Source organism: Trachypithecus francoisi, unplaced genomic scaffold (assembly GCF_009764315.1).
Source record: "Trachypithecus francoisi isolate TF-2019V2 unplaced genomic scaffold, Tfra_2.0 Lachesis_group0, whole genome shotgun sequence".
Classification (NCBI taxonomy): domain Eukaryota; kingdom Metazoa; phylum Chordata; class Mammalia; order Primates; family Cercopithecidae; genus Trachypithecus; species Trachypithecus francoisi.
The window spans coordinates 8,542,834-8,570,410 of record NW_022681453.1 but is presented as its reverse complement, the minus strand read 5'-3'; the positions used below and the strand labels follow the sequence as shown (position 1 = coordinate 8,570,410).

The following is a 27,577-nucleotide window of genomic DNA, read 5'->3' as shown; positions in this document are numbered from 1 at the left end:
TGCAAAGGGCAGGGATTTACATTTTTTTTTTTTTTTTTAAGATGGAGTCTCACTCTGTCACCCAGGCTACAGTGCAGTGGCACCATCTCGGCTCACTGCAGCCTCCGCCTCCCAGGTTCAAGTGATTCTCCTGCCCCAGCCTCCCGAGTAGCTGGGATTACAGGCGTATACCATCACGCCCAGCTAATTTTTGTATTTTTAGTAGAGACGGGGTTTCACCATGTTGGCCAGGCTGGTCTCGAACTCCTGACCTCAGATGATCCACCCGCCTCGACCTCCTAAAGGGATTTAAATTTTAAAAGCTCTTGCTTCATGTGGTTTCTGATGGCTAGTGTGTGTTTCCAAAAAAATCTCAAACATTATGTCTTAAGGATTTAGCGCCAGTTGGTAAAGAATTTTAAACATGTCATTATAACATACAGATAGTGCTGAATCGGGAATGTCATACCCTTTGGTTACTTAGTAATATTTCTAAAATATTTACTTCTAGTAACATGAATTTTCATTTAGAGTTCATAGAGCAAACGTAAATCTCTAAAGAAAAAGATGTACAAGAACAAAACAAAATGAGTCTCTTGTTGTTTTTAGACTTGATGTTATTTTGTTAGTTTCTCAGGACAGAACTTTCTGTGATGTAATTGTGATGGGTGTTGCTAGTGTTTGTGAATCATAACTGTTGAGCACTGGAGTTAACTTCTTGTAAAGTACAAAGAGGAATCTCACTGCTGCGTCTCTCTTGCTGTTCTGCATCGAAATGAAAGCATACTGACATTGACAGGAGCCAAGTCAATAAACATTTATTGAGCAGCTAGCCTGTGCAGAGCACTGTGCTAAACAAAGTAGATGATAAAGAGAACAACATGTTACCCTTTACTCAGGAGGCTATGATCTTAAGGGGTAGGTGATTAAAAATTAAATCTGATGAAAGGCAAGGTTTGGTTGGTGCTATTACCAGGAAACAAAGTGCTAGAACAGCACTTTTTTCAAACCACAAACCTTTACTTATTAGTAAAACACAATTTTTCAAACCACAATTAAACTTTTACTTATTAGTAAAATATTCTCTGGAACCAATATATCAGCATTTACATTAATATTGAGGTGAACAGAAATTCACTAAAAACAAAACAAAAATGATTGGCTCCTTTCTGTCTTCCCCTTGGTTGCTTCAAGCGTGGTGTTTTGTTTTGTTTTGTTTTTTCTCTAATCTGGTCCAAATGGATGGTGGCACACCTCTGAAATAAGTGGAACCCCTAAAGCTGGAAGCTCAACATCTGTAACTCCATGGTGCATAGAGAAAGTTCCTTAAAGGCCAGCACCACCAAAAATGGCAGAGCAGTTGGCACCCTGGGAAGTGACGCTGGAGTTTTGCCACTGCAATGAGTGCCTAACTAATACTCTTATAGTGTTCCAGTTCTGCCATTCACTACCTGTGGCCTTTTAAAAGCCCTGTGGTTTCCTTATTTATAAAGTGAGTAGGCTGTGCTAGACTGTAGAATGTGTCTAAGGTTCTTTCTGGCACTGAAATTCTGTGGACATTACTGTGCAGTTTTCATAAGAGCCAGGAAGTTTTCCTCCTTGTATTCTCCACATCAAATGACCCAAGGGAAAAAAACACAATCTTGAGCAGCAGCGAAATACCTCACTTCTTTCTAAAATCTCCCTTCTGATTTTTCCACTTCACCAATGTTTCGAGAACCAGCCTTCTTTCTAACTAAGTTCTGTATAGTTCAACTTGAATATCAAAGGAAAAATAATTATGCAGAACTTATATGGGTAAATATGATGGCCCAGCAGTGGAAAGCTGATAGTCTGTCCAGGGTAGGCAGGCAGAGCACTGGACACTTGAGGCAAATGACTCTCCATAAATGTAGACGGAGATGATTTGTAAAAAACATTATTTGACTCAGCAAATGTTAGCCAGAAAGAAGAGATACACTAAACTTGAACAAGTCACTTTAATTTCCCACGGCAGTATCTGCCATGGCATCCTCGTGTTCTGCACATGTTGCAAGAGATGAAAATTTTAGATTTTTAGCTTTTATGCTTCCATTAAGCCAACAGAGTCTTTGCAGATTTTCAGTGTGTTTTGGGGTTGTAAGCAAAATATGTTTTATTGGCAAAAAGATTTCTGCTTTTTAGTCAGCGTTTGATGAGGAATTCTGTTTTATTTTGTTTTGTTTTGTTTTCCAGAGGGGGAAGGGGAATTAGAAAAGGAAGCTGAGTAATTTAAAGGTTGATTTTAGGTAGTTCTTTTTTAAAAGCAAAACAAAACAAAAATATCGTCTCCAAACAAAACAATTAAAAGTTCCTAAACTTCCATTTAAACTGAAAGAACTTTGCAAAAGAATTCTGATGCATTTATTTCAGTGTCATCTATTGAAAGGACAACATTCAGCGGTACACAGTTTCTGATAGCCACCGCTCTCTACGACGTGCATAGCAACAGTGCCCTCTGCCCTCCTAGAGTCACAGGATGAAATGGGTCAGCACTCCGGGAGTTTGGAGGACCCAGTGATATACCAAGGCCCAAATAGCTGAGTGCCTATTGTGCTCCCACCACTGGTCTTAGCCCTAGGATTCAATTAACAACAAAACATGGAATATTCCTGCCTTCATGGAATTACCTTCCAATGAGCTAGGTAGACCACAGTCTTATGTCAAGTTATGTAAGTACTGAGGGTTATATAGTGTGGAATAGGTTTCACCTCTTTCCTGGAAGTTCTCAGAATTACTTTAAATCAGGAGAAAAGTCACCAAAGAAAATTCTGACAGAAACGATCCACCCACCAAAGTGTCTCCAAAATTAGGAATCTCTCCGAATTTAGCATACCAAGTGTGTGTGCACATATATGTGCACGTACACATATATAAGGCTAGCAAAGACTAAAAAGATTGTGCCTTGTTGCCAAACAGAACTACACACAAACAACTGGTAACATCTGGGAAAGAAGTAGTAATTTTCCATTACCTTTTGTTGAAAGAGAAGTGGTTTCTCCCAGTTTAGTGTCAGAATGAGAGTGCTAGCCTCAGACAGATTCAGGTAAGTCACCGGGAGTACTTCAGTTATGTTAACAACCAGTGTGCAGCAGTAGAAGTTCTTTGGTCCTACTGTGCTTCTGCCTTTGGGTAAAAAGTTACACTTAGGGATCATTGGGAAGAGCCTGTGCTCTGGCGTCATGGGGTAAGGGGAGTAGACCTGAGTCAGAAGTCCTGCTTTGCCTCCTAACCTCTGAACCTAGATTTTTTCCTTTATAATCTGGTGATAATAACTTCACTTTTGTCTCGCATGGTTGTGTTGTACATTGTGTAATGCACCTGGCACATAACTTCGGTGCTCATTAAATAGTAACCAGTGTGACATAGTAGTAAGAAATGATCATCTTCGTTTTTAAAGAGGATGGGAAGAAAATGGCATTAATTCCTGTAATGAAATTTTGTATATGGTGCAGATCAACAGCCTAGGAGTAGGAGATTTGATTGGAAGCTGAGCAGGTTCCTATTCTTCTTAGTTTAAATATGATTTTCCCAGTTATATAACATAGTTTGTAAGTGTATTAGGAAAGAGTTTAATAACCATATTGTGCCTCAGTTTCTATACCTGCAAATATATGGATGGTTTGAAAGATGAATAAAAGTATATGGAAAACTTCAAAGTCTTGATGAGAGAATGTTGATAAATGTAAAGGATTAGAGTGATTATTGTGATTACAAGATAAGAATTCTTTCCACCCAGGGGACTGGAGGAAGACAGAAAAACTATCGTATTGCACTGCTGATTTCAAAGGAGTTGCTTTGAGACTACTAAATGCTGAGAAATTGAACACTGGCAGTAAAGGCTCACTAATAATTTCATTGTTTTCAGTTTTTAAGTTACAAGAGAGTGGATGAAAAAAAATTTATTCTAGGTGCTTTTGCAATCTAGTGGGCTTATTATAACCAAAAAGCTATAGGATCAGTCTGTTGTCTTCTGCTCTCCTTCCCAGCTATAAAAATGATTTCTTCACACTTTCCTCAGCACTCAGTTTCTTCAGGGCAATAAGAGATAGAAGAGAAACACCTGGTTCCTCTGTCAAGTATATTTCAGTTCTATTCCCCACCCACATTGTTAGCTCAGCTTTGAGGGGCGTACTGCTTCTAGTGGCCCCTCTTTGTTTTACTGCCGAATGCCCCCAAACGAGAATAAGCTTACCTGACAAAATTACATCTCATAAATTAAAATAAGGTTTCTTCCTTCCTGCTTCCCCACTCTTCGCTTTATATCACATACATCCCCACATTCATACACATACAGACCACCAGAGGAAGGATGAGAAATGGGAGAAGAGAGTGGTTCATCTCTCAAGTCTGATACTGCTCTCTGGAGGCTGTTAGTGTTTGACCTCCACACTTTAAAGATATCTTCAGGTAACCTACACTATTATTTTAGGGCAAGAATCACCACCTTTTCACTCTCTCTTTGTGAATTTTCTCTTCTCTGTGCTGCCAGCCAGGGTCAAATTTGGGCTGCATTCAAACCAAAAGAATTTAGAGTTTTTGTTACATCACTGTTTAGTTGGCCCTGTTAATTTAGCTTTTGTATTAACATTGAGAGATATTTTGTGATTGATCACAAATATTAGACATTCAGTCTATAGCTGTTATCATCACCTTATTTAAGATGTAACGGTCTAATCACAGTACTTCCAGTTCTGATTATTACCAGGGAAAAAATGTCCTGAGCTTTTGGTAATTCCCCAGACTGGTTTGAGGGCACGTCAAGAAAGATCTCAAAGAAGAAAAGGGAAATCCTATAAGCTAGTGCTGTGTAAACCCAACACCATAATTCTAATTTTATTTGAATGTTCAGTGGTCATAAATAGCTACCTATTTTCTTTAAGGTATAATTCACAGTGGACATTTTAATAAGCAAAACGATTCCTGCTGGAAATTTGCAAACATAAATCAAATGCAATCTTAAAGCCCTTAACGTAATGTAACAGAAGAGCAGAAAAGCACTAAAACAAAAGGTATGACATTTAGTTCTACAAAAGCGATAGACAAAAGATGGATAATATATAAACTTCATTCATTGGTGTCCCACTTTTGTGATCTATTGTTGTCTGAAAAATTAATTTCATGTATCTTGTTCCTCTCCTCCATAATAACAATTTAAAAACAATTTGGATTGGCACCTTTTCTATTTCAGTATTAGGATTTCTGACTAGTCCAGAGCCAAAAAATATGCAATTGTTATTTGTAATTACCTGTAGAAGCCCATGTAGCATTCACTGTCACTAAACCAGAAGTTTGCAGTTGAGAAACTGAACCCTAGAACCCCTGGGACCTAGATAGCTGTTAAATTAACTTCTATAGCAGTTAAAATTTTAATAACTATAAGCTGTTTATGTAAAAAATTTGCTGCCATGTTTGCCATGAAAATGTCGGGGACACATCAGAATTACCTTTTTCCAATCATGCAAGGAACAATGTTTCCCCCTAGGAGTAGTAAGAGCACATTTTCCATTTTGACCTTCTTGCCAGACAGCCTGGAATCATATCTGAACCTGAATTACAGTAACTGTCTGAATATATATAAACATAGTCATAATATATTTCCTAATCATGATTTTTGCTTATTTTCTTTTATAATACTTCACAGTCACATAAATGCAATCTATTTGTTCTACATAGTTTCTGATCTCTCAATTTTAGTCTAATATCCCTGGGTTTACACATACATGCTTTTCTTGTGAGTCACCACAAATTATGTGGGAAGCAAATAGAGTTTAATTAAAATAAATAAAATTATATTGTTGTAATCATCAACCTGCAAGAAATACTGAAATAGTGATGACTCGGCTGTGATTAAATTAAGGAGGGCTGATATTATCAGTCCCCCCCATCCTGTTTAAAAATGCTTTCTCGATTTAAAACAACAGCAGTAACCAACTAAGGAAGAAACACGTTGATCAATCATTCTTCCCCATCTCCAAGCTTATTTTCTTCCTAAAGAAAAATTCACAGAAATGTTAACTAGATTTTTTTAAAGCCCCAAACCCTTTAAATAAAAAAGTCTTAATCAGGTTGTTGTAGACAAAACCCATTCTTTGAATTTATCAGTCAGTTGTTATATATCGCCCTCTGCTCCTTATTTTTAAGAGATCAAAATAAAATTCACTTCTGACATCCCAAAATAGTTACTGACATTGTAACTAAAGTGACATTGTAACTAAAGCCGACTTTGTACAGCTCACCTGGCAGAGCAGGGTTTAGAAACAGTTCTGATGTAACCTCATTGTACTAATTACTGTACACCCCTTCTGTGAGTAGGATAATTGCCATTCTAACAGTTGCCATGAAAGTAGAACAACTGCAGTGAAGCCATTAGATGATGATGTATGACTGCTTAAATGTATGCATGTGTGCTGACATTTAAGAGGTTATCTGAAGTCAAGCAGTATCCATTTTTCCAAAGAGCAAATAACGATACATGTAATAGTCTACTAAGATGAGAACTTTAGTCCTGTTGCACAAAATTTCTTAACACATGATTATTAATATATAGTCTTCATAACATCTGAGCAGAGAGACATGGGAACTTTGGCTCCTATCCTCGTCCCTCAAATTATCATCTGGGAGCCATTTGTTTGCCATTTTCTCATTCAGCCTATAGTTATTTATGCACTTTTCTCATCTCCTCAACTAAACTAGAGTCTCCTGAAGTCAGGAACTGTATTTTATAAAATCTCTAGGTTCTATACAGAGCCTTAGACGTAGTATAGACAGACAGAGACTGACAACTCTACTTAAGAATGACCTGGGTTTCGTTTTAAAGTCATACAAAAATATATCTTTGCTCAATTAGCTGGAATGTTGTATTTTTTGAAGATACTTTTAAAGGGCAATAATCAGAGACATATTACCCTGACACAACTGCTTGAGATATCTTAGTTCCCAAAAAGGTTCTTTGTAAACCAGGAATTAACTATTCTTAATATACTTGAATCTGAAGTTTTAATGACCCACAGACTTCAGTATTCTGTCAACTGCTCCAGAATGGTTGTCATAGTAACCTAGTATCAGGAACATAAACCTAAATAAATTTCAATACAATGTTACCCCATTGCAATTTCTGAAGTGATATATTTGAATAGGTTTTGCAACATCAGAGGCCTCCAAAAAAATCCATGCAAATAAAACAAAAGATTACACACTTGAATATATGCTGATGTTTTTCAAGAAATAGAAATGCCTTCAAATGAGCTCTCAACTAGTGAACTAATTTTAATTTGTTGATCATGTTTCAAACAGAAAGTTAAGATTCATCTAGAAATAGTAATATTGCTTTAATTGTGTGAGTGGGTTGAATCAGATAATGCGGTATCATTTGTAATGAGTTCTTATGTTTTCTACAGGTGGATAAGTGGAGCAGCTGTAGTCAATGCATTTTACTCTTCAGGAAGAAATCAGATAGGTAAGGTGTATTCTTAAATGATTATTTAATATTTCTCTATTGTTCCAAACCTGTAGCGCATTGTATGACCAATTACAGTACCTCTAAACAAGCACAGCTGAGGCTGAGTTATTGATCTACTGAATACATTTCTTGAAAGTAAATGCATCTGTGTACCTTTTTTCACTATAATAGGAAAATTCAGATTAGTACAAGTCATGTTAAGTAGTTTTCTTTTACAATATTCCTATTTATATCTAAAATGGTTTATCTTATTTCTAAATATTTTTATTTTATTTCTAAGTACCTTTTAAAAGTCCCTTGAATATATCTATATAAAGTCATATTGACTTTAGGACTCATTAAACATTAGCTTCTAAAAATGGTTTAAGGTTTCAAGAGCCAACTTTTCACAGATCTAGTCCTCCTGGCAATTCTGTATGCTGCCTCTGTGAGAGATGATCCTATTCTATGTCATCTCCATTCAGGAAGGCTCCAAGGGCTTTAGAGAGTTGGAATCTCAATTATATTAGATTGAATCATATGAAATTGTATTTACCTGGCCACAATTGATCAAAAAAAGAAAAAAATTTCATATGTTCACTTATAGTATTGTTACAGACATATACTTAGATTAATACATGAATAAATTATCATATATGATGAATAACTGAATGACATAATATGACAAAAATATTTCCTCTTCCTGGGAAGGCCTGGACATCTTTGAACATACATTGGATCACATATATCACTTATCACATACACTGGCTCATTTTATTTTCAAGGGGTTTTTAGCATTAGAAAGGTACTCAACTGATTCAGTACTGCTAGAAATATTCTAAACAAATAGTAGAGCAAGCTTCTGCAGGTGCATTCAGTTCTCCAGGTGCACTCAGTCCTGCCCTTCCTTTCTAAACGTGGTCTAGAATTAAGAGAGAAGATAACCTCAGCATTATTCTAAACCATTCTTCTTATATCTCAGAGTCTGTTGTAAGCCTCATTTTTATTGAATTCTATTACCAATTAGATTAGAAATTATAAAAACTCTTACAAGATATTTATCATTGGCTTTAAAAAAAAACCTTAAAATAAATTGTATATTTTTATGTTAAAGTTTGATTATACCTTTCCCCATTGCTTTCAACTCTAAAAAGAGTTAGGTTAAGAAGTTATCTACATTTTCTTCTAGTATTTTTATGATTTCTATTTTTGGAGTAAAACCTTAATACATCTGGAATTTACCGTGGTACATGACCTGAAACTGTATAAAGTAACCAGAAAAGATTATTTTGTATAACATATAAACAATAAGTAAGATATGTTTACTCAGATTAAAATTACTTAGCTCAAAGTCTAAGCTAATGTTTTCTGGCTAGGGAAATGATTGCCCCAACCCAGACCAGAACCTGCTTAATAATCAACTCATCAGAACCTATGAAGTCAGTCCTTTATATTATTTGAAACCATTCAGATCTTGTTTTAAAATGCCTTTATCTCTAGAGAGTCTTCACTTGAAGCCCTCTTTTTAATATTCAGTAGTTCTCTCAGTGTCTAGTTCATTGGGTCCTGAGACAAACAGAATAGTTAACTTTCAATGGAATCCCAAGTCAAAGCAAGGCAACTTAGACCCCTTAGTGCTGCATTAGAGCAGACTAAGGGATGCAGCTTCATTTCAGTCCAGCCCAGGGAGGACCCTGGATCCTATTGGACCTGGTGTTGATGCATCCTCAGTAGAACCACTCTGGCATGTTCAGTCCTTCAGCCCTTCTCTAGAGTAAGCTCAGGCATTTATGCCAAGACAGGACCTTGTTTGATTCTGAATGACCCCAAGTCCCTGGAGGTGGCTCAAAATTGGCCCACTTCAGAGATTCCCCGATCAGAGAAGAGCTGAAAATATTTTCATTTTGAGTATAATATCCTGAAGCCAAAGAGGCATACAGAAAAAGGAAAAGGAAGGTAAAAGTGCCGTATTTCACAAAATAGACAATAATCCTCTGGCAAATCAAAAATTAGCTATAATAACAATTCTGAATTATATAAAAAAGATCTTTCCCAAGATCCTTAAAATAAGGATCCAATGGAAATATAAAATAAGAAAACTTAACTTCTTTTCTTATGCTTGTCTGCTTCTTGAACAGCAAAGAGGAGAAATCCTTGAAATGTACACCTTTTTTCTTTGACAGTTTAAATCTTCAAAGTAGGGATTGTCTTACCTAAAAATAGTTGAAGAGTCAAATCTCCATCTTTTTTCTTGATAGGAATGTGTATGTGGTCTAGGTGTGGTGGCTCACGTCTGTAATCCAGCACGTTGGGAGGGTAAGGTGGGTGGATCACCTGAGGTCAAGAGTTCGAGACCAGCCTGGCCAACATGGTGAAACCCCATCTCCACTAAAAATACAAAAATTAGCCCACTGTGGTAGTGGTTGCCTGTAATCCCAGCTACTCAGAAGGCTGAGGCACGAGAATTGCTTTATCCCAAATGCAGAGGTTGCAATGAGCTGAGATCGCGCCACTGCACTCCAGCCTGGGTGACAAAGCAAAACTGTGTCTCAAAAAAAAACAAAAAGAAAAGAAAAACAAATGTGTATATGAATATAAATACACACATACATACCTATATACATGTCTTCTTCAACACTGTCTTAATGGATTTGGGATAATGTCCATTATAAAATTAGGATTGGTATAGAATAGCATGTGCCACCATAAGTGAGCCCCTCCCTCCACACACACACATAGACATACAAATACTCCAGATTAGATTGCATACACTTTCTCATGGGATTGGTCATTTTATGTTGTTATGTTAAAAAAAAAAAAAAAAGCACTTGTTTTGTTAAATAGAGACTTACTCATATCAATAATTTCTACTTCTTAATTCAGTTTTCACCATTTTGTTAGAACTCAAACATGTAAACTACATTCCAAGTTGTATGCATTCCTACCTCTTCATATCAACAAAAAAAGTCAATTTCCAAGAAAGAAGGCAAACTAAAAGTGCTTAATCCACTGTTCCTCTTCCTTACATGTTTACTTCATGGAGCTCTAGAAGGCCTCCATAACATGACATTAGGAAAGCTGCACTTCCATATTTTGTCATATGGTTCTCTGTAAGTTCTAGGTGCTGTTCAGTCATCGTATTAAACCTTAAAATCTCAGTCAAGGAAATGATTGAATGTATTCTCCTTTTCCATTAAAATTGCAGAATCTTTTAAATCATTTTTTTGATTTCTCAAATATATAAGTTCTTTAGTGTGTTCAGCCTGTGTCAAATATAAATACCTTGAGATAGTTAAATGGTCTAAATTGCCTTATTTATTCTTAGGAGTTTTATTTTCAGACTTGAAAATTAAGAGCGTTTCCAAACATATTATTACTCCATTTAATATAAAAAGAATGTTTCGGCTATGCATGGTGGCTCATGCCTGTAATCCCAGTACTTTGGAAAGCTGACGTGAGCTGATTGCTTGAGCTAAGTAGTTGATACCAGCCAGGGCAACACGGTAAAACCCTGTCTCTACCAAAAACTACAAAAAAAATTAACTGGGCATGGTGGTGCACGCCTGTGGTCTCAGCTACTTGAGAGGCTGAGGTGGGAAGATTTCTTGAGCCTGAAAGGTGGAGGTTGCAGTGAGCCAAGGTCACACCACTGCATTTCAGCCTGGGTGACAGAGTAAGACCCTGTCTCAAAAAACAAAAAAAAAAGGTTAATTAATTTGCACCAAAAACAATTACTCAATTGCTGCCTTAGGCTTTATATGAAATGTTCTAAAATTGAATTGCTAGCAGCCTTCAAAAATTAAAGTTGTGTTGGGGAGGCAAAAAGAAAAAAGGCGGGGGAAAGAGGAGACACAGTTTTTGCTTCATGGCCCAATGACTTATTTAATTAACTAACTTGTTGACAATCGTGAACATAAAAAATGCACAACTAAGCAGTTGGTTATAAACAACAGTTGTGACACCTACTAGGTAACAGCAGTAAGGCTAATGGGGAAAATCCTCCTTACAGAGATTTAGCTGACAAAGTAAAAAAGGAGGTCATAATTAGCAAAGTTGAACTTGAAGACTAATATTTAATAAGAACCATAAAAGTCTTATCACTTGCCTGAAGGATGGCATATCGGGGCATGATTAAAGCAGCAGGATCTTTATAGTTAATATTTAGTCTTGATAGCACGTTTCATAACAGCATTTTATATAATGGGTGGATTTTAATCAAAGTACATAGTGTGGGAGATAGCATTCACTTTAAGTTAATAAAGTACTGCACATAATTTTTATACTTTAAGCTAAAAATAATTTCATGGCTCCGTTTAGCTCAGGCTGCTACACGTGAGGTATAACTTTCATCAAAATTCTCTAAGGACAAAAGTACTTTTTTGTTGTTGTGTCATTTGACGGTTATGGCAACTTTCCAAATTTTTGTAGAGGTCTGGAGAGCAATTAAATTGCTCAGATACTTTGAAGTCTTCTTTGTAAATATCTAATATTTATCCCTGAAGCCCATGCAAGGTTATATTGTGTTCAGTCCACCTGAAAGACAAAGAAATAACATGTGCTACTCTGTGTTAACTAGATCTTAAAAATCTTAAGGTCAGGGCCCTTCTTTTATATTCTTAATGTCCTGCATGGCAATGACCCAGGGCTTTGCACTTAATAGGTGTTGATACTGAAGGTTTTTTTTTTATTACATAAAATAATGTTTCAGTTATTTAGTGGATACTAGAGTTTTAAGCCATTAAAGGTGGAATTACTAAACTATGAACATTTAATTAATTTAATTTTAATTTCTTTCTAAGGTCAAAGTTTAATGACCTCTAAGTAATATGATCCAAAATTTTATTAAACAGGGGAAGTATATTCCAAGGTAAGATAATCTCCATCTTTTATTAGTATTTAAGACATATTATTAGTATATTTCAGGAATAGTGAAATATAATTCATCAGAGTTTATATTATAAGAGGATACGGGATATGATGGAAGCAGAGAGGGGAGAGGACCCTGGAGCCATAGGCCAGAAAGATGTGTTTAGCTAGCAAGCAATGGTAAGCCTTCCAAAGACTTTTAGCAGGAGAGTGATGATGCCCAGATTTGTCTTTAATCTGGCTGCAGGATAGTTTCAGAGAGTAGATTAGATTTAGAATAGATTACAGTTGGGTGAGACAGAAAGTGGGAGACTGATCAGGAAATTCAGTCATTCCTAAGACAAGGAATGAGAGTATGTGTGGACAGTAATACTGACAGGAGGAGATAAAGATGCTCTTGAAAGCTACCTCACCCAGCCTCTGCCTAAGCAGACTTGTAAAAGACTGTAAAAGAAAGGAGACATCTAAGATAAACAGAAACATTCACTTTTGCTGATAGAGACCCTTCAAGTGCCATTAGCAGAAAAAGTACAGAGTGAGGGCCTAGAGGGGAAAATGAATTTGATGTTTGACACATTAAATATAACACGTTTGTGAGACATCTGAATGGAGGAAGTTAGCAAGTGAATGCAGATGTCAGAGTAGACATATTGAAAACTACTATTCATTTATTAATTTACTAAACTCTTTAGGACACATTAGTAAGTTAGGGTGATCATTCATTTATTTATCATTGATTATTCATTGATTCAACACATTTCCTAAGCACTGTTAATGTTCCAGGTACTATTCTAGTTTTAGGTATTGTTCAATTGTAGGTATTTAGATAATGAACTAGAAAAATGTATGAAATTAAAACATAAACAAATGTATGTACAGACACACAAATCTCTGCTCACCAAGGGCTAATACTTGAGGACCTGGAGTAGGATTGGGGCAGACAGGAAAAGGAAGGACTGTGATCATAAAGAAATAAATAGAATATGAGGTAGTCATAAGTGCCTTGATGAAAATAAGGTAAGGTTATGTGATAGAAGTATACCTACAATTGAAGGGCAATGTTTATTTAAGATATTATTGTAGATGGATACAATTTCTTCGATAACATTAAAAATAATACTGGTGTTATTGAGTAACTATTTCTTCCAAATGTTTACAAGGGTGAAAGAACCTTCTGAAAGAAGGTTACTAGTTCCCTTTGCTCCAAACTCCTTAGAGCACAAAACAATCTTAAAAGAGATTGTAAAGTGAATCATGATGATAAATCACAGATTATAGCCCCATTCCAGGGTGAACTCTGTTGTCATCCATAATAAAATGCCTGCATTGGCTTCTATTACAGAAGATTTTTGTATATAACTAAGTGAAACTGACATCGTGAACAGCAGCTTAGCCAGCACAAAGCCAAACCCCAAGCCTGCCATCACTTAATAATGCCATGGTGGCATGCACCTGTAGTCCCAGCTACTCAGGAGGCTGAGGAGGGAGGACTGTCTCTAAGAAAATAAAACTTTTTTAAAAATTATGCCACAAATAATCTCTAACTATCTTCTCTCCTTGTAGTCTTCCCAGCTGGCATTCTGCAGCCCCCCTTCTTTAGTGCCCAGCAGTCCAACTCATTGAACTATGGGGGCATCGGCATGGTCATAGGACATGAAATCACCCATGGCTTTGATGACAATGGTAAAGTGCAGTTGACATTTTCCTTTGGCTGAGGTATATGCTCATAAATTTGATTAAGAGTTATTATAATTTATTACTACAAAGCTACATTTATTCAAACATGTATCGTTTCTCTAATTTTCACCACACTTTCAATTTTCCCTTTAAATTGTTGTTTAAAGAGATCAAAAAAATTCTCATAGTGAGGTGAGCAATGTGTGCTTTACACTCTGGCAGAATGAAGTAAATATTCCTATTGGGAAAATACTATGGTGTTTGTCAGCAGCAGTGATAATGTTGGTCTTAGTTTCCTGATTGTATATGACGTGTCTTGTCATACTCTTAAAAGACAGGCTGCATGTATATGTCTTAAAATAAGATGTAAAAATCAGAAAATATTGTCTCTGCAAGTGCTCATAAGACTCTTAAGCTGCTTTGGGTCAGAGACTTTTTTTTTTTTAATCTTGTACCTACTACCTAGTTCAGTCTTTGCAAACAGGCACTTAAATGCCACCCTAAATGGCAAAATCAATTTAGAGTTTCAATCAAAGCTGAATTCCTGAGAGGAATAAAGACATGAAATAGTAAAGAGGTGATAGCTAAATCTATGACAAATTTCATTCACAAATGGAAAGAAAGTAGAAAGAGAACAATAAAGAGAAAATAATCCCCATTTTAGAGAGCCAGAGAAAGAAAAAGAGACAGGAATGTTAGAATTCTTAAAAAGACTTACTAAGTGTCTATTAATTCAAACTATGCAACAATCTTTACAGGTAGGTTCTAATACTGTTTCTATTTTCCAAGTGGAAAAAAATAAAAGCATATGAAAGATGTGCCCAAAGATACAAAGATAGGAACTGGTGGAACCAGCAGGTGTGTTCAAGTAGGTTGCCTATATAGCCCTTTTCTTAATCACTACATCATAGACAAATATGAAAAAGATGGTAATATTAAGTGTCAAAACACATGATACATATAAATGCAATTGGAGCTCAAAAGGGAGAAAGATCGATGTAGTTTATGGTTGGCAGGGAAGCTACAGGAGAAAAAGACTTTTGTGTGTGCTCGAGATAGAGGCAAACTATGAGCCCACATTGTCCTATGAAGGGTCCAGTAATATAAAAATGCCAGAATAAAAATGTTGACCATTTAAAAAATCTCGAAATATCAAACTAAACAGACTTGGGTCAGGTAAAAACCATTCAACAGAACAAGGCATAACTTCAAGAATATTTTGTCTGGCGGCCTCTTCTGAGATATCAAGAGCCAAATGGGTGAAATGTCTGGGTCAATGCTGAGACACATCAGCAAAGAAAGCTCTGGCATTCCAGGCTTTGCCAACTCTGTGATAAGGAGGGATGACAGTTTCTCTCATTGTCTGCCTAATTTAATGTTCTGTCACACAGCAGTATTTCAGTTCTTGCACTTTGAATTAAAGATATCTTATAATTCTTGTTGCAATGAGTTCCCATTTTACTTAAATAAATATGTTATAGGCAGAAACTTTAACAAAGATGGAGACCTCGTTGACTGGTGGACTCAACAGTCTGCAAGTAACTTTAAAGAGCAATCCCAGTGCATGGTGTATCAGTATGGAAACTTTTCCTGGGACCTGGCAGGTGGACAGCACGTATGTCATTAGCATTTTCTTGAAAAGTTTTAGACACGTTCAATCTTCAGTGTATTGCTGGTGTTTTTTTTTTAAAAAAACAATCCTAATAAAGTGTCTTTTTTAACAGCTCAATGGAATTAATACACTGGGAGAAAACATTGCTGATAATGGAGGTATTGGTCAAGCATACAGAGTAAGTAAAAAGATTTTCTTTCCATTTTAGTGATTTAGAGTGTTTCTCATATTTAATAATTCATGTACAACCTTTTGCAAAAAAAGAAACTCCTATAATATAAGCAGTAAAAGATGAATAGAAAATGGGAAAAAATATGAGGAGAAAGAGTTGTGAATATGCTAACCATAAGGGTCAATACATTGATGTGACAGAGCTGAACACTTAAGTTTGCAAAGAGCCAAGAAGAAGAGAAAACATGGAATATTATATCAACTGAAATGAGTAGATAGTGGGTTCACAAAGGAGGCAATATTTTTCTAAGAAATAATACTTGAAATAATTTTTTTTAGAAGAGATGTCCCATAAGAAGGATTATTTCAGGGTCATTGACCAATATAAGAAACAGGACCTTCAGTTTTGTTGCAGGTGAAGTAGCATTTGGCAACAAAAATCAATGTAAACCACAGGCATATTAAACCATAGTTCACATATAATACAGTAAGGGACTGATGTGGTATGGTTCCAGCACATGGCCTTGTAGTCAATCACACTATTATACACAGAGGACTATTATCAGTAGAGCATCGCTTAGAATCCCATTTAGCCTTCCATTCATTCTTGCGTTCAATACATATTCATTGAGGCTTAATAGGTTTGGCACTATTCTAAGAGCTGGAGATAAAGCAGTGAATGCTTTATAAAAGGTCATTATTTGAGGATCTGAGCAAGGGTTAAAAAAGAGTCTGGTAGATGCCATGTGCATAAGAAAAAGCAGGGAATTTCATAAAAGGGTGGAGGAATGATGGTCTAGGAAGCAACAAAGAGGGATGAGGGTGATTTTGAGTGTTTTTCTCAACTATGAAGTAGCCCATATGTAGGAGAACAAGCAGCGTCTACTTGAGATGTCACAAGGAACAAGTTGTTCCTAGGCTAGAACTAGGCTTCTCTAAGACAAGGATGGATGGAATGATCCGTGGAGAAAATGAGGATGTAGAATCATTTGTTCGTTATAGAAATGTTTGGATTAGAGTGGAGGAGGAGAAAATCGATGGTTGGGTTAGGGAAGGGGAACACCAGAGAAGTGGAGGAAGAGGTGACTGATGCAGCGTGCAATTTGGCAGTGACCAAAGATGATCAGAGTGTGAAGCTTGGAAGATTAAGTCAGCTACAGGTTTCCAAAAGAATAAGTCCAGCCAGTTCCAGGGGCATGGTAGATTGCTGCTGCTTTGAATGCTTAGCGATTTTTTTACTCATTGCCAGACACTTTGCATTTTACTCCTTTTTTTTTTTTTTTTTTTTTTTTGGAGATGGAGTCTCATTCTGTTGCCCAGTCTGGAGTGCAGTGGCATAATCTTGGCTCACTGCAACCTCTGCCTCCTGGATTCAAGCGATTCTCCTGCCTCAGCCTCCCAAGTAATTGGGATTACAGGCATGTGCCACCATGCCTGGCTAATTTTTGTATTTGTAGTAGAGATGGGATTTTGCCATGTTGACCAGGCTGGTCTCAAACTCCTGAACATCAAGCGATCCACTTGCCTTGGCCTCCTAAAGTGCTGGGGATACAGGCATGAGCCACTGTGGCTGACGACATTTTACCTCTTTGGGTGCTGGATGTTCTTTTGTTCCTATACATATTCTTTTTTTTTTTTTTTTTTTTTTTTGAGAGGGAGTCTCACTCTGTCACCCAGGCTGGAGTGCAGTGGTGGGATCTCGGCTCACTGCAAGCTCCGCCTCTCGGGTTTACGCCATTCTCCTGCCTCAGCCTCCTGAGTAGCTGGGACTACAGGCGCCCGCCACCTCGCCCAGCTAATTTTTTGTATTTTTAGTAGACACGGGGTTTCACTGTGTTAGCCAGGATGGTCTCGATCTCCTGACCTCATGATCCGCCTGTCTTGGCCTCCCGAAGTGCTGGGATTACAGGCATGAGCCACCGTGCCTGGCCTTTTCCTATATATATTCTTGAGCTTTATTCTAGGATACAGTTAAAATCCTGGAAAATGGTTTGATCCTTTTGGGTCTTGCTTTTGTAACTATTCGTTGAGATGGGGGCAGTGTTCAGTCTAGGCACATTATTCTCAACTGCTGAGATAAGAATCTACTCTGTGAATCTTGGAGTTTTCCATTCTCATCCTGTGTAAGTACCATAAATTGTTATCTCTAGTCCTTTTGGGATATTGTTTTCCTAGCATTGAGTATTTTGCTCACACACATCTTCAGATCAAGACTAAGCTGAATGCTTGAGGATAGCCATCTATAATCTCTGAGGTTCTCTTTTTGTGTAGCTTTCTCCTCTTTAGTAACCTGTTCTTGGTGTCCCTGAACTCTCAGCTCCTTCTCCTCAACTCAAGGAGTCTCCCCAGCTCTGACTGGTTTTCTCCTACGATGTGGCCTGAAAACTCTCAGGATAATAAGCTCAGCAGGATAGGACTCACTGAGAGTAATGTTTAACATCTCTCAGGGTCATTCTCCTTTTGCCTGATGTTCAGTGTTACGCAAACCATTATTTTAAATATTTTGTTCATCATTTAGTTGTTTCAGCAAGAAGTTAAATCCAGTCCCTATCACTCCATCTTGACTGAAGTGGAAGGCATTGGCACTCAATATTCCCATGGTGATTCTGATACACAGCCAGATTGATAATCACTGCTATAAAATCCAGCCAAAGTTGGGATTGATAGTACTTCCACGGAGATCCTTACCTAGAGCAAGTACAGAATTGTAATGATGATGCAAATGACAATTGTGCAAATATTTTATTACATTTTGAAAATATGTAAATTCTTAACATGTAATACCTTGCCCCCCTGCTAGATTTCAAGCTCTCTAAGAGGGAGCAGGTGCAAGCCTTTCCCATATCCCCAGCATTGTTACATAGTAGAGGTTCAGTAAGTCTATGTCGATGGTAAGTGGCAGAAATGAAATATATCTTCTGCTCATCTAGTTGGTCACCTTCCTTTGTATTAAATTGAAATGACACATCTAGAACGATTATTATGAATTCCTTTTAAAAGTTTATTTAGTAGAGGAAAACTCATTTTTTTCAGTAGTGCGCATAAATCTTTAAGAATTAAGAGCACTTTTTGACATTCAAATTACCTAAATATTTTCCTTCAAATGTACCTGAGACTTTGTCCATTTTTTCCTGTCTTCAAAAGACCAGAATAGTTGCATTTTATTGTCCTCAGACTCATAGGAGACTAGGCCTCTAAGGGATCTCAAGAGAACCCTTTGACTTGGTAAGAGTCACTCGAACTTAGTCTGGTGAGTCTATTTTGCTAAGAGAGTAGTAACTAAGTTAAATGTAGCAATTGTAGACTTACTTGGCAATTCATTTGTCCTGACTAGTCTTATTCATCAATTTATAAAACAACATTTAGATAAGTTTTTCATCGTTTAGGTCATCCATTCATTCAATTGACATTTATGGATCACCTAACATGTACCAGGCTCTTGTCATCTACTAATCAGTATCTTGTTCTTTTCAGAGCATTTGTAAATAAATTTGATTTGCCTTTCTAATCCATAAAATAGCTGTAGGTTACCATAACTAAATGTATTATTAGGGTGATTTTAATATAAAATATTAATTACTTGGTGACAAGATCTTTTACATAGGTTTATATATAACCTAAGGAATTATAATTATTGTTTTTCTATTTTATCAACTGCCTAGGCCTATCAGAATTATGTTAAAAAGAATGGTGAAGAAAAATTACTTCCTGGACTTGACCTAAATCACAAACAACTATTCTTCTTGAACTTTGCACAGGTATTGTGTCTTTCTTGATTGACAGATATGAAAAACATTTTGAGTTATAATTTCACAGTAAGTTAGATGTTACATGCTGAATTCTCTTGTTTTAATCAATTGTGGCAGAGCATTTGACTTGATTCACTTTCATTGTTTATAATAGACTGTTGTATCATATTAATGATAAATAACTATGTTCCTTGTTGCCTTTCATTGAACATTATTTGAAGAGAGAATGGTTGAGGAATGCAGAATTCCAATTTAATTTTTCTCCCTCCCCTCAATTTGCTAAACCAAATAATCCTTGATTGAACCTGAGTACAGACTTTGCTTTTCCTATTCCTATCTCTAGGTGTGGTGTGGAACCTATAGGCCAGAGTATGCAGTCAACTCCATTAAAACAGATGTGCACAGTCCAGGCAATTTCAGGTGCGTGGGTATGAACAGCAATCAAGGTGCTCTTATATTGGGTCCATTGCTTGCACATTTGGAATTTAGACTTTTCTAACTCTGATTCTTTTACATTGGGAAATTCAGTGCTTTTTTTTTTTTTTTTTTTGAGAGTCACAGATAGGATCGAGAGAACACATTAGAGCATTCTACATAAGCATCACCTTGGCCACTCTCTTTCTTCAAATCTACAATAATTATAATTCCTTAGAATGTATGAGGCTCAGGGCTTGATCCATTCCAGCAAAGATGTCGTCTCAGAACAGTGGCTCAATTTAAAGCTAGCACAAAGACATTTCTTTTTTTTTTTTTTTTTTTTTTTTTTTGAGACGGAGTCTCGCTCTGCCGCCCAGGCAGTGGCCGGGTCTCAGCTCACTGCAAGCTCCGCCTCCTGGGTTTAGGCCATTCTCCTGCCTCAGCCTCCCAAGCAGCTGGGACTACAGGCGCCCGCCATGTCGCCCGGCTAGTTTTTTTGTATTTTTTAGTAGAGACGGGGTTTCACCATGTTAGCCAGGATGGTCTCGATCTCCTGACCTCGTGATCCGCCCGTCTCGGCCTCCCAAAGTGCTGGGATTACAGGCTTGAGCCACCGCGCCCGGCCACAAAGACATTTCTAAGAGGCTGTGAATGGTTTAGGCTCAGACCCAATGAGCTCCAAACTGCGAAGAAAAATTTCAACACAAAGGAAAACTTCCTACTAATTAATTAGAGGTTTTTCAATATGGAATAACATTCCCAAAGCTTCAGGAGAGAGTACATTGAAGCAGAGGTCAGAACAGCCCATCAAGGATGTGAGAGAAAAATGCTCTACAGGGTAGAAAATTATTTGTATATTTAAGTTTTTATTGTTGTTCTGGTTCCAAAGATCCCTCATCGACTATTTTTCATTCATAACAATAGAAGTGTGTGTGTGTATGTATGTGTGTGTTTTAAGGGTAAATGGAATGCCAACGTTTTGTCAAGGAAATTATTATTTTCTCTGAAGGTAAGGAGATTTTCTTGGCAAGATCTAGAAGAAGTTAAAGTTCTTCCCAAATTAGAAAATCTAAGAGAACAATGATTGAAGAGAGTCCCTTCTAACCAACATTTGAATGTTAAATCTCAGATCCTATGTATTTGTTTAAGAACTGAATTCCTAATGCTATCCCTTTCCCATGTACTAGAACACTTAGTCACTCATTTGCTGATCAACAACACCTCTCAGGCAAGAAAGTTTAAAAGAAAAAAAAAACCTAAAAAATTTGTAGGGTAGTTGGAAAATGGAGAACAAGTTGGAAAATCTTGAGAACAAAAGAGAACTAATGGGCTAAATTTCAAAAGCTCTACATAAAATGAATGTAAGCATACTGCCCAGATCATTTACTCTTGGGAAAAAACACATTCAATTATGGAGAAAAACACATTCAGTTATGAAACAGTAGAGTAGCTCATTTAAAAATTAAAGAATTTACTCAGCTTGTTAGTATCATCATTGTCATCATCAACATCATCATCATCATCATCATCATCTAGTATTTGCCTTAATATTTCTTTCAATATTCATTCACTCAATAATTACTTATGGTATGCCTATTATCTCTGTAATCCAAACTAAGTTTAGTTCTGCTAAGATATTCAAATTAATTGCTTTATAGGTAATGAGCAACAGAAGTGACTGGATTAATTCCCATTTTGGTTTATTCAAGAAACTTTTAATTTTTTTAAAGTTGTCTTTTTCTTTACTAAAGTGAACTTAAGCTTTGAAGTAAGAAACACTTGAGTTCCAACCATGGCTTCACTACTTACTAGCCTTAATGTAACCTCTGTGCCTCAGTTTCTTGATATGTAAAATGAGGATTAAATTATCATGAGAGTTGCTCAAGGATTAACGTTAATATAAATGAAGAGCCTATGTTGTGTGTGTGTGTTTGAAAGTTCATACTAGGATAATTTGTAGACAAGAGTTATGAACAGAATAAGAATTCTTATGTATTTTGCAATAGTTCCGTATCAGTCAAGGCCTTTTTGGTGCTCATTTCTTATGTTCTGCACATTTCAGATGTTAGTAACTGATCAGTGGTTAAGTAAAATGTAGATAAATATATAACTGTTTTCTAGCTCCAATTTTAAACTGAAAACAATATTTTGCTATAAATAAGTTAAATTATTTGTATATTTAAGTTTTTATTGTTGTTCTGGTTCCAAAGATCCCTCATCGACTATTTTTCATTCATAACAATAGAAGTGTGTGTGTGTATGTATGTGTGTGTTTTAAGGGTAAATGGAATGCCAACGTTTTGTCAAGGAAATTATTATTTTCTCTGAAGGTAAGGAGATTTTCTTGGCAAGATCTAGAAGAAGTTAAAGTTCTTCCCAAATTAGAAAATCTAAGAGAACAATGATTGAAGAGAGTCCCTTCTAACCAACATTTGAATGTTAAATCTCAGATCCTATGTATTTGTTTAAGAACTGAATTCCTAATGCTATCCCTTTCCCATGTACTAGAACACTTAGTCACTCATTTGCTGATCAACAACACCTCTCAGGCAAGAAAGTTTAAAAGAAAAAAAAAACCTAAAAAATTTGTAGGGTAGTTGGAAAATGGAGAACAAGTTGGAAAATCTTGAGAACAAAAGAGAACTAATGGGCTAAATTTCAAAAGCTCTACATAAAATGAATGTAAGCATACTGCCCAGATCATTTACTCTTGGGAAAAAACACATTCAATTATGGAGAAAAACACATTCAGTTATGAAACAGTAGAGTAGCTCATTTAAAAATTAAAGAATTTACTCAGCTTGTTAGTATCATCATTGTCATCATCAACATCATCATCATCATCATCATCATCTAGTATTTGCCTTAATATTTCTTTCAATATTCATTCACTCAATAATTACTTATGGTATGCCTATTATCTCTGTAATCCAAACTAAGTTTAGTTCTGCTAAGATATTCAAATTAATTGCTTTATAGGTAATGAGCAACAGAAGTGACTGGATTAATTCCCATTTTGGTTTATTCAAGAAACTTTTAATTTTTTTAAAGTTGTCTTTTTCTTTACTAAAGTGAACTTAAGCTTTGAAGTAAGAAACACTTGAGTTCCAACCATGGCTTCACTACTTACTAGCCTTAATGTAACCTCTGTGCCTCAGTTTCTTGATATGTAAAATGAGGATTAAATTATCATGAGAGTTGCTCAAGGATTAACGTTAATATAAATGAAGAGCCTATGTTGTGTGTGTGTGTTTGAAAGTTCATACTAGGATAATTTGTAGACAAGAGTTATGAACAGAATAAGAATTCTTATGTATTTTGCAATAGTTCCGTATCAGTCAAGGCCTTTTTGGTGCTCATTTCTTATGTTCTGCACATTTCAGATGTTAGTAACTGATCAGTGGTTAAGTAAAATGTAGATAAATATATAACTGTTTTCTAGCTCCAATTTTAAACTGAAAACAATATTTTGCTATAAATAAGTTAAATTATTTGTATATTTAAGTTTTTATTGTTGCTCTGGTTCCAAAGATCCCTCATCGACTATTTTTCATTCATAACAATTGTGTGTGTGTGCGTGTGTGTGTGTGTGTGTGTGTGTTTTAAGGGTAAATGGAATGCCAACCTTTTGTCAAGGAAATTATTATTTTCTCTGGAGGTAAGGAGATTTTCTTGGCAAAAGGTTGAGCTTACATTTAGTTTTGGAAACAGACCACTTCCTGGCTGTACAAAGTAAAACATATCTTTTAAGGAACTTTAAAAACTAATAGATGCCAAGTTGCTATTTAAGAATTGTGCTTGGTGGTTATATAGAAATATTTATGAATTAGATATTTGTAACCTTATATTTAAACAGCCATAGTATTAAAACAAAAGGCAAAATACGCTTGATACAAAGCTACATTTATAAAACTGTATTTGCTATGTCTAACCTATTGTTGTTTTATTCTTCATGACTAAAGCTTTATTTATGTACTTTAAAATAAACTGGAGAAGTTAAGGTATAAGAATCTAATTCTAAGGATAGCAGCTAGCATTTATAAGCTCATACAAACCACCATACAACCTAATTTGTCAAGGGTTTGCCCTGCATATCTCCATAAACTAAAACAGATATCCATAAAAATCTAGGTGAATTTCAGTAATATTATTGTAATACCTAGTATATCTACCATCCTCAGAGAATGAGAGGTTGCAAATTAAGTTTGATAGGTAAAGTTTGTCTCTTTTAAGTATCAACATTTTTATCTTAACAACTGGATTAAAATTTCTCGATTAAAAATGTATTTCTGCCTTCCTACCTTAAAACAATATACTGGAAAAAAAACTAACCTTTTAAAAAATTTGATGGCACAGACTACTTTATGATTATTAGTTATGCTTTTACTGTTTATGAATTTATTCTGTGGAGCTATTTATTCTTATATCAATTGTGATGCTTTTTTATTTATTTTGGCTTTTTATTAGGGTTTTTCTGTGTGTTTGTTTCTTTCCCAGTTTTCTTTCCTATTATTGTATTGCCTGCCTTTAGTTCCCTAATTCCTCCATTTTGATTAGCTCAGAAAACATGTTGTTAAAATTAAGTGGTGTTTAAGCCAAAAACATTTTTCTTTTAGTAGTCTAGAAATTGAATCTATAATTTAAGTATTGACTTCATTTTGGAAATCCAGTTTATGATTAGCCATCTAAAGTCATTTCAGGGAATGGTTATTATAATATTTATATGTAATCTATAAATATGTTTCTAAAATTATTTAGTTGTAATTTGCTACATAATATGTAAGGGTCTGATAATTTTGTAAAGCAAGTCCAAATAGACAAACTGATTTAAGTGCTTAGATTGCTCAACCTTATCTTCCAGTCAGGAAGAAAGGCACTTTTTAGAACTGACACCACTAGCAAAGTAAGAAATGTTTTTCAAAGCTTAATTTCTAATATTTTTGATGGAATATTTTGTCTAGTGTTTTATATAGACGTGCTCAACTAATAAGGCTATTTTGTTCCTTCATAACTCTGTAATTTAGCAGGCTAATAAGCCCTCTTTGAAATTCTTCTGTTTCTTCAATTTCCCTTCAATATTAGCATTGGTTCCTGATATTTTATAGATATCAGTATAGATTTTAGTGAGTTTTGTAGAATTTATATTAGCCCCTCCAATCTTTAGCTGATAACTAGAAATCTATTCCAGCATTTATTTCTTTATGAATGTATAGCAGAACATACACTCATCAATATGACTTTGCTTTGAAAGAACCATAAAAATTAGTTAATGATGAAGATTGGATAGCTTATTCCTGAATGAAACCAGTTAACTTTGTAGCTAAGTCATTCATTTACAAGAATTAACAAAAGGTTGTCTGAGGACCCATTAATTGCACACAGTAATTCAGAAGTCCAGTTGTAGTATGCAGGAATAGTCAGATAGTATATAAAGTCCATTCTTGGTCACAATGCCAAATCTCTTAGATGTTTTTAATGCAAGTAACTGTTTGCCAAGGGAATAAACATCAGCAGTACAATAAGTTATTTTACATAATAAAGTAAAAATTTCAAGTAAATCACCTTAAGAAATCATCAATAAAAGCTTTATTATCTTCTGTTATTAGAAACACAAGTACACAGTTTTATACAGCATGCAATTCATGTACATATCTTCTAATAACAGAAGATAATTCATGTAATACGATCTCACTCTTAGAAAAAAGATGTATTTTATTAATAATGTATTCACTTTTCAAAATAGATTATCTAGGCCTGGTACAGTCGCTCACACCTGTTAATTCCACACTTTGGGAGGCCAAGGAGGGAGGATCACTTGAGCTCAGGAGTTCAAGACCAACCTGGGTGACATAGTGGGACCTCATCTCTATTAAAAACAAAAAAATTGCCCAGCCATGGTGGTACATGCCTGTAGTCCCAGCTACTTGGGAGGCTGAGGCAGGAGGATCACTTGAACTCAGGAGGTCAAGGCTGCAGTGAGTCATGATCGCACCACTGCACGCCAGCCTAAGTGACAGAGGGAGACCCTATCTCAGAAAAAAATAGATGATCTATTCAAAGATTTGATGTCATAAACACCAAACATTAACTAAGAAAGTAAGTGAAGCCCTAGTGTGTTGTTGACCTATTCAGGATCAAATTAAGTAGAGTCTTTGGATGGAGAGCCGATGGGCAGAATGGGCGTGGAGAGCTGAGTGCACGGCAGGCTGAGTGTTTCTGCAGTGCCCACTCTCTGCAGTGTTATCTGAAGACTTTTCTTTGAGGTGTTTTTCTGTTTGTTGTTCTAACTTAATTTTGAGATTTATGAATATAAATCCTAAAAATACTTTTTAAGAAAAATATAAAATTAAGTAGTGGGTTTGGACATTTTTACTGAAGTACTTGTTCCCATATGATTAAATCTAAGACAGAATCCTTTGGAAAAAATTAATAAAATAAAAACAAAAACTACAGCTCTTCCAATCAATGACTCGTGGCTTACCTGGTCAACCAGGGAGCTTGCTCCCCAGTGTGAGGAATGCCCAGGATGGCAGGATGACTGTCTTTAGCCAGTATCTAGGCATCCTGAATTGGGAAGAAGGTTGCATTAATAAATCAAAGCTCCTCTCTAACATAAAGAATCCTTGAGTCCCACAACCTGAAAGACTAAAGACCAACGCAAATTCCTAATTTCTAAGCTCTTTTGATTCCTACACAAACAGTCACTTTTGACTACATTATATAAGTGAATTTTTTTTGACTTATGAACAATGGAAATTTATTTCTCACGGTTCTGGAGACTGGAAGTCTAAGATCAGGGTGCCAGCATGATCGGGTTCTGGTGAAGGCCATCTTCTGGTTTCCAAACTGCAGATTTCTCCTTGTACTCTCACATGGTCCAAAGAGTGAATGTGTTTTTCAATATTTCAGATGTAAGAAATGGACTTTTTTTTTTTTAATCAAATTAAGCCAAACTCTAAGCTCTTAGACTAAGCTAGGAGATGAGCCATTTACTTTCAGTGACTTTTCAACGTACTCTTTCAGGGTTATTCAGGAATCTGAAATCATCACACAGGCATAGAAATTAGAGAATAGCTTCCATCTTCAGTCCACCATGGTCACTGCTGACATCCGTGCAGTCCAAATCCTCCCAGTCAGTGGTTCCATTTCCTTCCAATGCTCATGAGCTCCAGAGCCTCCACTCTTCAGGTCCAGGTTCTCCAACAACCATGCGCCATGCTATCAGAGGGACTCTCAGAGCCGTGCTCAGAGCGGGAAGCATCTCCTTATCATTCACACAACCTGCCTTTACTGGAACTCACGCCATTCTTGGGAAGGCCAATCATCTCCCTGTCAAATGGACTAACATATAAATTTCTCAGCTCCTGGCTCCACTTCACAACCCCAGGAGATTATTTTCATTTTTAAGACTCCTCTAGGGGTCCTAAAAAACGAACAACTAAAAAAGGTTACATCCTCCAGGAAAGACAGGGGAGTTGTGGTGGAGAGGAATAGAGAAGTTAGTTGATGCACTGATGGGTGACATATTAGAAAGTCAGACTTACAAAAAAATCCACATGGATCTCTATTTTCTGGAATGAGGAAACGGAAAGAAAATGCTTTCTTTCTCTTCCTGTTGGTCCATAATATCAAACAAACAACAGAAAC

General features: G+C 36.1%; 1 protein-coding gene across 7 annotated transcripts in view; it reads left to right on the top strand.

The window, feature by feature from the left end:
• The window catches only part of MME (membrane metalloendopeptidase), an 88,642-nt gene that overhangs the window by 57,904 nt on the left and 3,161 nt on the right, over nucleotides 1-27,577 (top strand). For all 7 annotated transcript variants that reach the window (XM_033203612.1, XM_033203643.1, XM_033203613.1 and 4 more), the window contains 6 exons: nucleotides 7,398-7,456; nucleotides 13,868-13,987; nucleotides 15,463-15,596; nucleotides 15,706-15,771; nucleotides 19,427-19,522; nucleotides 19,857-19,933. In XM_033203612.1, the coding sequence (XP_033059503.1) occupies nucleotides 7,398-7,456; nucleotides 13,868-13,987; nucleotides 15,463-15,596; nucleotides 15,706-15,771; nucleotides 19,427-19,522; nucleotides 19,857-19,933 (552 nt within the window). The remainder of the gene's footprint in view (nucleotides 1-7,397; nucleotides 7,457-13,867; nucleotides 13,988-15,462; nucleotides 15,597-15,705; nucleotides 15,772-19,426; nucleotides 19,523-19,856; nucleotides 19,934-27,577) is intronic.